The sequence below is a fragment of the Bos indicus x Bos taurus genome, chromosome 26 (genome assembly GCF_003369695.1).
Source record: "Bos indicus x Bos taurus breed Angus x Brahman F1 hybrid chromosome 26, Bos_hybrid_MaternalHap_v2.0, whole genome shotgun sequence".
NCBI classification, from domain to species: domain Eukaryota; kingdom Metazoa; phylum Chordata; class Mammalia; order Artiodactyla; family Bovidae; genus Bos; species Bos indicus x Bos taurus.
In genome coordinates, this window is record NC_040101.1 from 16630758 (window position 1) to 16644404 (window position 13647).

Here is a 13647-nt window from a genome sequence, read left to right on the forward strand (position 1 = left end):
TCTTAGCTACATTTCCCAATCTATTCTCAAATGTCACATGTAATGTACAACGTACATGAAATATAACAGGTGAACAGATGCATGTCATCTGAGAAGCAAACTTGACTTTGCTGCCATGTGCTTACCAGGCACGCTGCTGTGACTGTTATGAGGGGAAGAAACAGGGCTGCTGCAGGTACAGTCTGAAAACTGTTCACTACCACCACAGTGAGACGAGTACAAACACGGAGCCGGTTTAGAAACTTTTCAATTTCACTGAGTGAAATTTTACGTCTGTTCAATCTAATAAAATAACTGGGGCTTGTATTTAGTGTTTTTTTTCATTTTTCTGGTATTTCATTTCTATATTTTACAAAAGCACTGGTCTGTGACAGGTTAAAAGTAAGTGGAAACTGGCCCTTACTATATCAGTAAGGAACACCACAATATGGATTTTTGTAAGCACAAGAATATCTCTTATAATAAAAAGAAAATTTAAAAGTCTTCTCTGACATGTAATCTACTGGAATTTAAAAAAAGAAATTTGGAGCATAGTTTTCTTCCATATTCTTTTCCTTTTCACATTCTCCTTATTAAATAAAGCAAAATTACTTTGACATCAGTAGTTTACAAATTAGCTGAGATTAAAACATATTCTTACTACAAAGCAGTAGCTTCAACTTTTAAAAGAAAAACATTTTAAATGATTAAAAACCCAACTTCTTCAATATCTTGTGAGTTTTAAACTATTTCTTTCAATAGACAATTTTCTTTATAAAACCACATCCCAATATTTAATAAAGCATTTTATATTAAAATTTTTGAATTTCTGAGCTAGAAAATAAGTTTAAATTTTTTTTAATTCTTTTTGTCTCATTTCAAATATTCCTAAAACAATTCTAACTGTTATCAGAATATGGAAATAAAACTTCTCAGAGAGAATCACAGTACTTTAAAAATCCAATTGGTACTACTGAGGTTGGGGCTGCTTTCATTGTCTCTATTCTGTTGTTACATGAATGTATTTGGTACCCTGGTACTCTAGTTATTCACATAGTAATGGGGACTTGAATTTAGGCTTAAAGCATCATGAATTAACTATAAGGCATGCAAGTTAATTATCAATAAAAGCACACTTCCACCCAAAAGATTTAAATGAAAATTAAATGCATATTTTTCTGATGTGAGGCATTTCAAAACTTTGGAATTTGGTAAAATGTAAAATGCTACAGGGGGCTTCCCTGGTGACTCAGCAGTAAAGAATCCGCCTGCAGTGCAGGAGATGCGGGTTCAATCCCTGGGTCGGGAAGATCCCCTGGAGAAGGAATGGCTATCCACTCCAGTATTCTTGCCTGGGAAACCCCATGGACAGAGGAACTTGGTGGGCTACAGTCCAAGGGGCTAGAGAGACTGAGTATGTGCGCGCACGCGCGCATGCACGTGCGCACACACACACACACACACATACAATGCTGCAGAGGGAAAAGATGATTGAGAGAAGTCCACTTAATAACTAAGAGGAGACGTTTGAGAAAGTGGTTTCAGGGAGGTGGAAAGCTGGGAAGCAGAGGCTGAAGAGGCAGTCCTTGGGAATTACAGATGAGTGAGAACAGTGGGCAAGAGGGAAGGAAGCAGCCTGTGGGTTGGGAGTAATGCTAGAATCATTTAAAAGTCATGGTTTAGATCAGCAGGGAGAAGGATCTAGGGGAGAAATAACTTCAAGGACAGAAAGAAAAGGAAGAAAAGGGGTGGGGGGTGGGGAGGAAGCACAGAGAAATCTTGGGACAGAGACACACACTCAGTGAAAGGCAGTCAGGTCACTGACAGAAAGTTCAAGTGGTTAAGAAAGGGGAACCTCTGGAGAAATAACCGCGGCCCGTGTGACGAGGGCTGAGTCTGTGCATCTTATTAGATCTCGCGTCAAATCACTTCACCTACCTGCCTGTGAGCGTCTCGGAGGTAGGTGTCATATCCAGTGCCCTCCACGTGGTACGACGATTTTGCTTCATCTGGGACCAGACAGAGAAAACTTAAAGGAAAAACAGCCATCATCAGTAACACAAATACTCTCACAATTCAATATCTCTATGTGTATTAAACTATCTAGCAGTATCGTCAGTTTAGCCAAGTATTAATGCAGATGGAAACTTGAAAAGTATTTATCTTGAATTAGTCCTACAATTTACTGATTAAATACTGTCATTATTTTAAAGGTTTTCTTTAAAAATTACTCATTCCACTTAAAGTAGAAATCAAGCAGAAGATGACTTTTTCTACATTACAGGGAATGACAGAGAGCCCTGATGATTGTTAGTCTCAGGAAACTGGCTTTTACGTAACAGAACCTTAGATTCTCATGCACCCTAACTATGCATCTTGCACTAGTGTGGAGTTTTCTCTAAAGCCACCTCGCAGCACCTGGCATGTCACTGATAGGATTACAGAGGAAGAAAAAGAAGAAAATTACTGGGGAAAAGGCACTTAAAAAAAACCCTTCATAAAGGACTTTTCTAGTGGTGCAATGGATAAGAATCCACCTGCCAACGCAGGGGACAGGGGTTTGATCCCTGGTCCTGAAGATTCCACATGCTGCGGAGTAAATAAGTCCCTGCACCACAACTAGTGAGCACGTGTGCCGCAACTACTGAAGTTCGCACACCTAGAGCGCGTGCTCCACAACACGAGAAACCCACACACCGCAAAGAAGAGACCCTGCTCTCCGCAACTAGAGAAAGCCTGAGCCTGAGCAAGGCAACAATGACCCAGCACAGTCAAAAATAAATAAACATAAATTAATTAATTTAGTTTAAAAATATATATAAAAACACAAACTAATGAGAAGAAATAGCCCTCCACTTAGCACATGTGAGTACATGGCTAGTAAATTCAATCCGTCAAACTGGAAATTCTCAATGTTGTTCCAACTGGGAATTACTTAAAATCATTTACATTTAAAAAAAAAAAAAAAAGGAAGAGTACCCTGAAGATTAGTTTCATCACTATCACTCTAGAGGGTTTTTTTTTACTCTTTTGTATCGATTGTTGCCTCTAGGCTGTTCACTAGCTACATCAGCATTTCAAAAAGATGACATAATCTTTAAAAAAGGGAAGATGAGTTCATGACATATCTCTATAATGATCAAAGAGCAGAGCTGTTATACGTTGTAAAAACAAGTGAAAGAGATGTAAGTCAAATACATACAGCAACTCACCTATTTACAATTTTGTGGACTTCAGTTTTCCCATCGGTTTTGGGGTGGTCTGGAGTAGCAGGAGGTGAGGAACTAAGCCACTCTTGATTTGACAAAGTGTTATCTGGTGAAATGTCAGTAAATAAGGGATCTTCTTCCAGATCTCTAAGTTTAATTTAATGATGCATAAAAAAATTTTATTATATTTTCTAAACCAAAAGATTCTCTGCTATGTTCTCAGAAACCTTTACATAATTTTGCTAATAAAGGAATTAAGGAATAATGAATGTATTTATATTGTACAGAGAAATTAACATTTTTTACTAACATCAAACTCAAGGTTATATTGACTTTGTTAGGTTTAGTGAATAGATACTGCCGCTTGTGATTTGAAGGGACAATAGTATCAGGACATCTAAATTTTATTTAAAAAAACTTTTAAACTGTTAAAGTATTTTTTAAAATACTTTAAGAGAAGAAGGAAGAGAAGAGAAATTAAGAGGGGAGAAAATTATGACTTAATATGAAATGTTAAATTCAGAGCTGGATAGAAACTTACACTGCTCCTGCTATTAATCCATTCTCCACTACATCTTTATCTTCTGGGCACACAGGTTTATATTCTGTATAGTTTCTTTCTTCAAGATTTCTTAGGACCAAGTTGTAAAGAATGTGCTCGTTGGGTTTTTGTAAAAGATGTTCAAACATTCTTAATGTCATTATACTGATCTGAAACCGAAAATGATAAAAGGTAACTGAAAAATACTTAAACTATTTTTCATGATTTCAATTTTCAAAATAAAAAGCCACAGAAAATAAGGCTGTATTCAAAACATGACAAGTACATCAAAGTCAGTACCTAAGAACCTAAGTCCAATTCTAAATCCTTGTATAGCTCACCTCATCAGATATGTGATCACAGTGTTCAATTAACCTGTGTCTTAAAGGATGTCTGCTAATTTCTGCCAGAGTTTCTGGTTCCCTCTGTTCTCCAAGGATGAAAAACACCATTTCTTGAAGCAAAATGTCGGAGGTTACTTGCCGAACAATGCGATGGAGCAGAGCAGTTGATGTCAGAATACCCATCTCAGAACTGCATAATAAACAGGTAATTAGGGCGCAAGAATAACAAGAACACAGTGATTTTTTTTTTTCAAAAAGTAAAGAGGCCACTCATGGGCATCCCTGGTAGCTCAGAGGTAAAGGATCTGCCTGCAGTACAGGAGACATGGGTTTGACCCCTGGGTTGGGAAGATCCCCCAGAGAAGGAAATAGCAACCCACTGTAGTATTCTTGCCTGGGAAATCCCATGGACAGAGGAGCCTGGCAGGCAACAGCCCATGGGGTCACAAAGAGTCAGACATGACCTATCTACTAAACAACAACAAAGAGGCCACTCACGTTTGCATTAGCTGAGGTTCCATAACACCAATAAAAAATCTTTCATGAACAGCTTTGGCAAGAGCAACAGCAGCAGTCTAGAACATAGTATTAAGTATATTTTTTTTAATGAGAGATTAATTTATAACACCAACAAATCAATTTGCACTCTCCATCTAATTTAATGTAGAAAAACAAACTTGCCTATTGCTTATCTTGTTGATGGCATATAAACCTAGATGAGATGTTAGCTACTGGTTCCTTTACATGTTATTTAAATTTCCAAGAATAAAGACAAACAGGATAAAAATATTATCCCAACCGCTTATTGTATTAACATCTCCCCAAAGAGGAGAAATGCAGGGAAGCCGATGTTACCTTGTAAAGGGTTGTGCTATAATACTTAAAGAAACATAAGGGCAGAACTTAACTGTCATTTATTCCAGATAAATCATACATACATACATGATGTGTATGCCATACACATATACATACATACCAGATGTGTATGCTGTAATACACATACATGCACACATGCACAAACACATATATACTTTTGAAGGGTTTGTTATTTCATTTTATTTATTTCACTAACTGTGCTATCTATCCTAAGACAATTAAGACATTTATGAATATAGATTGAGTATTCAAATTCACTCAGTAGTTATTTACATTTTTAAGTTATCAATAAACAACAAAATATTCAAACCTTTTGTGCTTCCTTTATGAGTTGATCACAATAATCAAACCAGGAGAGAAATGAAATTAAGGCTCTTTTTCCGGGAAATGCTGAAGCATCTTCTTTATGACTATATGAGTCCAAGCTATAGGACACAGAAGAACACAGAGTTATTCGAAAGCATTAATTCAATTCAAAGCATACGGGGAGATAAAAGCCCGTGAATGAACACACAGGATGATATATTCAGGCGGGTGAGACTGGATGACAATCAGAAGAGGGTTTTATACATGAAAGCCAAAGATAAAACTTTTTAGATAAAAGTTGCAAATAATTTTCACTCATTAAGTGGAGAATGGAGCTACAGCAGAAAAACCACTGAGACAGCTCCTCATATTTCTACCATAAATTTGACTGAGTAATAGGAATGGAAAGTTGGAAGTTCTCAGCCTCTAGGACAAAAGGAAAGGAGCATAAAGGAGGGACGGCAAAAGGAACGGACTGGCCTGCTTCTCTTCCTGCCTTAAAATACTACTCAGTAGTGAAGTTAAGAAGAGGGTCTGGCCTACAGATGTTGACAGAATACAGGGTGGAAAAAAAACAAGTATAAACCAAAGAAAGGTTAAAAATGCACATAGAAACAGTAACAGGTCTGATGTCAAAAATGTTAGGCTGCTTACAAGCGGTGGGATTACGAGTAATTTTATTTTTGCTGCTTTACACTTTTAATGAGCTTCCCTTGTGGCTCAGCTGGTAAAGAACTGCCTGGAATGCAGGAGACCCCGGTTCGATTCCTGGGTTGGGAAGATCCACTGGGGGCGGGATAGGCTATGCACTCCAGTACTCTGGCCTGGAGAACCCCATGGACTGTATAGTCCGTGGGGTCGCAAGGAGTCAGGACACGCCTGAAGTACTTCCACACTTTTAATAACTTACAAATGTTCTGCAGTAATCCTGTTTCCACATGAGAATCAAGAGGGTAGCCGTAACGCTGGGGGAAACAGGTGAGAGGTGGGAGGTGAGGTTCCACACAAGTTTTTTGGTTTTTAAAAAAATATAGTCAGATAAAGTTATCGATCTTAAGGTATTAACTGATCACTACAAGAGACAAAGGGAAATAGCTTAACTATGTAACACCTAAACTGTTACCACGCCAATTCGTTCCTGATAACAAAGTTCAAAGCAAGCTTCAAAACAACAATCTGGTTTAATGATGACTAGCAATGTTATATTTTTCAAACCTAAAGAGGTCTATCACTGCAAAACGCAAATGGATTTAAAAGTGTATGTTTAAGAGGTCACGTTCATAGGAAAACACAAACAGCGGCTCTTACCCCCAGTTAACTGCTTCCACTGTTTCAATATCTAAGGGGTCCACTGACTGAGGTAGGGCCTTGTACAGGGAGGCGAGCCTGTCGGTGAGCAGTTCGCACAAGCATGTGCTCTGCGTGAGGCACTTGGCGGCGGCTGGCTCCGGCAGGCTCACTAAGAGCATCAAGCCCTCGCAGGCTTTCACGGCTATTCGGCCATCCTGAGGGGAAAAACACACACCCTTACGGTGCTTGAATCAGACGTACCTCAGGTTGTTTGGAAAAATTCCCCTTAAACAGATTAACGTTTTATGCCAAAATAAAAATAGAATTTTTTTTTCTATGCATTTATGGTGATTATGTTAGGGGGAAAAAAAAGAAAAGAAGATGACTCACAGGACTTCTAGTAAGATTTAACAAAGAATTCACTAGGTTGTAATCCTGGTTTGGACGAACAACTGTAGCCTCTGGGAGTGCAGTGACACTGAGGTTTTCCAAGCTCGTGGACAGGTCACCCATCTGATGAGAAGGCTGATCTCCTAAGTCTGTGTGCTCCGTTCCAGAAGCGCCCAGCGGTTCCTCTGCCTGACAGGACTGGCCTGTATCTGTTGACAAGGAATCTTGACTTTTTAATACATCTTCTGAAATTGCATTTGGGCCTCCTTGGGAAACCAATGATTTAAACTTGTTCTGAAAAGGAACACATGTTTTGTAAGATTCACGTCAAAAGCCTTACAGAACAGAAATCATATTTTAATGTGTTCACTAGGGAAAGTGGACTTGGTTTCATTGGCCAGTGTAAATTAATTTTGATATTCACTCACAAATCCTGTGTTCTAAGAGTTAAAAGCAAATGTATTGTGTTATAAATATTTCTTGACTAATTGCTTCAGCATCAGTTTTGAAATGTATTCATTCACCGAGAATTGATTGAATACTTTCTGCGTGCCAGGCAGACATGTACCATTCTTTGGTTTAACTTCAGTCCTGCTGTTTTCATTATAAAAAAAAAAAAAAAAAAAACACTCAATATCTGGCCACTGTCACAACCGATAAAAGTGTTATGACAAATGAAAATACCTAGACTTAAACAAACTGTGGTTTAGATGTCTTAAAATTACATAGACATTTATCACAGTCTTCAGAACAGGATCTACAAAATGTTTTACACTGACTGTAAACAATGAACAATATTAGTAATAATTATTTGACTGCTACTGAAAACAACTGACGTTAGTGAGGAAAAAATAAGATTCAGGAAGTTTCAGCTGCCGTTAATTGTTTTCTCATCACTGGCCTACTAAAAATAAATAACCCTAATGCTGATTCTTCTAAAATTAGTTTCTAAGATGATTTTTCTAAGGCTTTTCCTTATACCTCTGCTCTGTAAATATAACTCAATACCCTGAGGACATTCTTGTTAGTGTTTCTGAAGATAAAAACGAAGATTTGCTTGAAATATTTTGACCCCCTCCCCACACTGTACACAGCCAAACACAAAAAGAACCTAACTGGAAGCAAATCATTAGTTTCCAGGCAAAAGTTTCCTGCTTTCTATTTAAACGCAAGAGCAAAAAAATCAAATCACACACACAATTTAGAATTCATCATAAATCAGCTTCTCTGCAGGACCTATCAGAGTGCTTCATCAGAGAAGTGCATTAAATGCTGAATAAAGTCAAAGTTCCACTTCCAAAATTACATGATAGATATTATAAATCACTTTTATTGCTATTAAAAGTATAGTTTAGACCAATCTTATTGAGAAATTGATAGCACATATATTAGAAGAAAACAATCCTATGGAACTGAATGAATATTCCAAACAACTTCCCAATTTCCTATGGAGTCAACTGCGTATTATAGTTTTTATGAATGTCAAATATTTTATTCCATCTAAAATGTTAATACTGTTGTTGGGAGTAGCATCTCGGATAAGAATGGCAAGAGGAAGAACAATCCTGGGGTCACAAAGAGTCGGATATGACTAAGCAACTAACACTTTCACTTTCAGCACTCACTCCCTGAACTAGTGTTTCTCAACTCAGGACTGCTGGCTCGCGGTTTTCTGTGGGGCTTGATAAAAATGCAGAATGAAAATATCTGGAGGTGGAACCAAGGGATCTGCATTTTAAAAAAGCTCTGCAAGCAAGCACGAATTCAAAGCCTTTGACAATTCCAATCTATCCGTCTGGGTCCCTTTCTTACCACATAGCCTAATTAAACTGTGAATCACACCACGGACTCCCTATCTTCACTCCTTTACTTGTGCTCGCCCATTCTTATTCAAACATCTGTCAAGGCTCATTTCAAGGACAGCCTCTTCCATGCTCCCTCCTAATGACCAAGGCAGATGTGATCTCTTCATCCTGTCAAGTTTTAGGGGCATTTACTCTGTATCTTTCTTACTCTTATCTTTCTTATGATACTCGCCTTACTCTACCTTAGATTACAGTATTTGAACGTTAGTCTTCGCTCATCACCAGACTACCAACTCCTTTACAGCAAAGAATGTTTCTAACCTATCTACCATATGCATTTAACTCATAGCAAACGCATCTACTGGCTGATGTAAACGAAGCAAGAGATTAGATTTCAAGGGATATATGCTTGAGAAATGCAAAGTACTTCCATTACTAGTGAAAGTGAAAGTCGCTCAGTTGTGCCTGACTCTGTGACCCTGTGTCTACACAGTCCATGGAATTCTCTAGGCCAGAATACTAGAGTGTGTAGTCTTTCTCTTCTCCAGGAGATCTTCCCAATCCAGGGATCAAACCCAGGTCTCCCACACTGCAGGTGGATTCTTTACCAGCTGAGCCACAAAGGAAGCTCTATTACTATCATACTAGTAATAAAGCTGCATGTCTCAAAAGATTCATTCATTCAATGTGTTAATTAAACAGTTATTGCGCATTGTGCTAGATACCAGAGAAGCTATGGGGACCCAAAGATTAATAAAATAGAATCCTTGTTCTCAAGGAGCTTACTGACAAGGAAGAGAAAATAAAATGCACATAAATGACTCTAATGCCAGGGAGACTGTAATAACTGACATTAAAAGCATTAAAATTTAATATTAAAAGCATAGGAATAGTCAAGTCAGTTCAGAAAATGGAGTCACCTACCACCCCAGGCTTTGGAGAAGTAGGTGCTATAAAAATGCGGGATCACAGCAGACATGACACTAATTCAGAAGGGTGCTTTTTATGCTGAGGTCTACCTGTAAATGTTTCTCTGAAGACAGGCAGCCATACATATGCCTGCAAATTTTCAGTTTCTGATCTATGGCTGTGTACTTCTGAAACAAGTATCAGAGATTCTGAGAAAATCTCCTTAAAGCTTAAGCTTGGGAAAAAATCTATGCATCTAAAGTAATTTGGTTACCCAAGCAAACTTAACTAAAAATGAACTTTGAGAAGAAAAATCTCACAGTTAGCCAAATCAAGATATTTGATATGTTTATATCACAAGGCTATTATAATCATTTTGAAGCAAATTTTCAAAATATATGTCATGAAAAACAGGTATTCATAGTCCTTAACACTAACTTAGAAATTTAAATCCACGCAATTTTGCAGCTTGGTAAGGTAGGTGCTTACCTACCCGCAGCAACAGTGCAGAATAATATCCTGAATTACTTACTCAATAAAATGAAATAAAAAATGAACCCATCTATTAGAATGGCTAAAAGTTTTAAAAACAAAACAACAACAACAAAAAACACCCACTCTGACAAGGACGCGGAACAACAGCTCTCATATGTTGCCCCTGGGCTGCAAAATGATAAACCCACTTGGAAAGAGTTTTGCAAATACACACTTACTACTACATGATCCAGAAATCCTACTCTTAGGTACTTCCAGAAGTGAAATGAAAATCTAAGTCCACACAAAAATCTGTGAATGTTTACGATGGCCTCATTTGTAATTATCTCAAACTGGCCCCCAAATCCCTCAGCTGGTGAATGGATAAACAACGGAGGTACATCCGTACAACAGAATACTACTCAGTAGTATAAAGTAGTATCTGTTTGTGACCAAAATCACAGAAGACTCTCAAATGCATGGAAGTGAAATAAAGAAAAACCAGATTCAAAAGGCTGACTATATTTTTATGACTTTCTGAAAAAGAGAAAACTTGGGATGAAAACGGATCAATGATTGCTAGGGGCAGAGGCAGAAATAGGATGACCGGGAAGGGACATGAGGTAAGGAGATGGAGCTGCTGTGTATCTTGACTGCAGTGGTGGTTATAAAACTGTGTCTGTCAAACTCACAGAATCAGAGACACTGAGCTGTACTGTGTATAACACACCTCAATCTAAAAAAAAAAAAAAGATAAAAACCTTTTTTTAAAAAGTAAAAAACACCAACATTTTCCCTAATATATTTCTAAATGACTACTGCTAAAAAAAAGTAAACGAAAGCAGGAAAAACAGAAGAGTTATTTTCTAATTTAAAACTGGAAATAAAATCCAAATATTAACTGATTTAAGTAAACCACAATTTGGTGACTATGGCTAGGAAAAAACAGTACCAATTAGCAGAGCAATAAAATGCTATACCAGGGTGGGGAGGTGACTCGTGATGTTTCACATCTTGTCCAAATCTACACACACCATTCTTTCCCTAGGTCAGGTTACCCACACACCACGCTTGAGCAAGCCTGGCTGAAAATATGATAGCTTAAAAACTCCCGTGACTTCCCTCTTCCACATTTGCCCTTCGAGCTGTGCTCCTAAGCTGCAGCTTTGTATTTGTCCAGCCCCTGTTCTGCTCCCTACATGTGGTTCAGTCACATTCTTTGAGAGCAGTTTTTCTCAGGAGATTTCAGGTTAAAATAAAACAGTGCTCCTAAATGAAAATAATTCCGGGGAAGTAAAACAGGCTGTTACTCACAAAATATAATTTCTTCTAATATTATTTAGAGAATTCAATTCTCATGATAATTTTAATACACACATACTTTGAAGGTTGACAAGAAGTAAACTATACCTCCAGGAAAAAATTAACCAAATAGGGATCTTGTTTCAGCTTTGCACACACAATGCAGAGAAACTGAATTTCTTCATTTTCTGTTGGCGTTGCAAGGACTTCACCACACAGTCGAATCAGCTTCTGTCAAAAAATTTAAAACAAAATTTAAACTTAGGCTATTTTTTTAACAAGTATCTAAACAGCCATTCATTCACTTTCAGGATATTTAAAATTTTAAATAATGCAAATACATTGCATTTTCCAGAAAGAACACTATTTGCAATCACCTGTATCAAACAGGTGCTAGTATCAAGTTTTTCAAACATGTTATTCTAAAAAATTAGTGAGGTATTTAATAAACTTCTTGAGATGTCATGGAAGTGAGTATATGGTAAAATTAATGTATAAAATTTTAAGAGAGAAATATAGAGACATGCAGTGCATTTAATACAATGTCATGCATCAAGAAAGTTTCAAGTATCAACATGTGCTACTTTGCATGTTATTTTTACTCTTAGAAAAATCATATAAAATTACTTCTATGCAAAAAGCAGCGAACCAAATAGTTCGATGTAAAGGGAAGGAGCTACCTGCACGGGCCTGTGCACGTTGATGTGCGGGAGTAGCGGCTGCCGGATTTTCCCCAGGAGTTTGGTATAGAACACCAAGACTTGCTGTTTCATTCCTGGAGGACACTGGGTGCAGGAGAACAAAACACAAACAAGAAAAAACAGACAGTGCAAACTTATTTACTCCAAAGCTTGAAAAAAACCAGAGACAATGTATGTGAATGTATTCCACCTTCAAAAATCAATGCAATTAGACAACAGTTAATGACTTTGTCTAAATAAAATTCTGAATCAAATTATTACTGACTGGTATTCTATAAATAAAATTTATAAGAGTGTGTGAGACCAAAGCCTGATGTAATCACAAACAGCATGGTGATAATGTGCCATGGAGACTGGAGTTTGGTTCAGGTAATGCCAAGCTGTTAATGTTCTAAATGCTAGGGTAAAAGGAAACTCCCTGGCCCAGGCAAAGGCAGCATCTTATCACTTACATTTATGACAGGTAATCAATAACCTTTCATCATATATATGGAGGAGTAAATAAAGTCTAACACATGTATGTAAATAAAGGAATCCTGCGATTCATGGGGTCGCAAAGAGTCGGACACGATTGAGCGACTGATCTGATCTGATGTATAAATGGCTGTGATTTAATCTAACAATGCTATTTTAAATTAGTCACAAAATTATTTACATTATGATTATTATAGGCAATGAATATTTAATAAATAAGTTTTGATAACATGCCAATTGTTTTAAATATTTGCTGAAAGGCAGATAAACCTGACGATTACGCATGCTGTAAATTAAGAGAGTATGAGTTAGCAAGGTTACACGTTCTAAAATTAACCTGCTTATGTTGACTCAGATTTAAAATAGTCACAAAACATTTCCAAAACATCAACATAGACACATTATATGGAAATAGCATAAGCTATAATCTTAAGCCCAATAGTATGTGAAGATAGTAAATACCTTAAATTATACAGATAAAATACAATATTTATAATCATCAATATCAAAATAAAATTCCCAGTAGAATAATTACTAACATTTGCTCAGAAATTGATTAATATTTGTTCAATATAATGTTGCATAATCTCTCTCTATAAAGGACAGGAAAAAGGAGGGAGGAAGGGAATGAATTGGAAGATACTAGTGAGTAGATATTTAGCTAGAAAATAAAAACTGAATGAATCTAACCTAAAAATGAATTGGAGAATTACAGACTTAATTAAAAGGAAATCGTCTTCAATACGACTTCATAATTCTATTTGCTGTTCAAACATCTGTTTGAGATTTCTTTAGTTTGATTTTCACATATATTACAGAAATTCACAGAACAGAAGCACCAATTTTTAGAGCTGGGGGAGGCCTGTTGCTGATCAACTCTTTATTTTTAAAGAGGAGGAAGATTCATCAAAGAGACTTACTTGAACTGGTTCCACTCATCAGAAGTGTTAATGTCAGAATGATCAGTGATATTTTCTTTCAGGATTATGAAAAATAATTTTTGTAACCCAATATTCAATGGGATCCTTCTCATTTCCTTTGATTCTG

General features: G+C 37.0%; 1 protein-coding gene across 1 annotated transcript in view; it reads right to left on the reverse strand.

Moving 5' to 3' along the window:
- The window catches only part of FAM160B1 (family with sequence similarity 160 member B1), a 37721-nt gene that overhangs the window by 10188 nt on the left and 13886 nt on the right, over positions 1 to 13647 (reverse strand). The window contains exons 4-13 of the mRNA XM_027528533.1: positions 12106 to 12210; positions 11534 to 11656; positions 6936 to 7229; positions 6564 to 6760; positions 5260 to 5374; positions 4572 to 4648; positions 4071 to 4263; positions 3730 to 3899; positions 3192 to 3335; positions 1918 to 2008 (exon numbers count right to left, since the gene is read on the reverse strand). Of these exons, the coding sequence (XP_027384334.1) occupies positions 1918 to 2008; positions 3192 to 3335; positions 3730 to 3899; positions 4071 to 4263; positions 4572 to 4648; positions 5260 to 5374; positions 6564 to 6760; positions 6936 to 7229; positions 11534 to 11656; positions 12106 to 12210 (1509 nt within the window). The remainder of the gene's footprint in view (positions 1 to 1917; positions 2009 to 3191; positions 3336 to 3729; positions 3900 to 4070; positions 4264 to 4571; positions 4649 to 5259; positions 5375 to 6563; positions 6761 to 6935; positions 7230 to 11533; positions 11657 to 12105; positions 12211 to 13647) is intronic.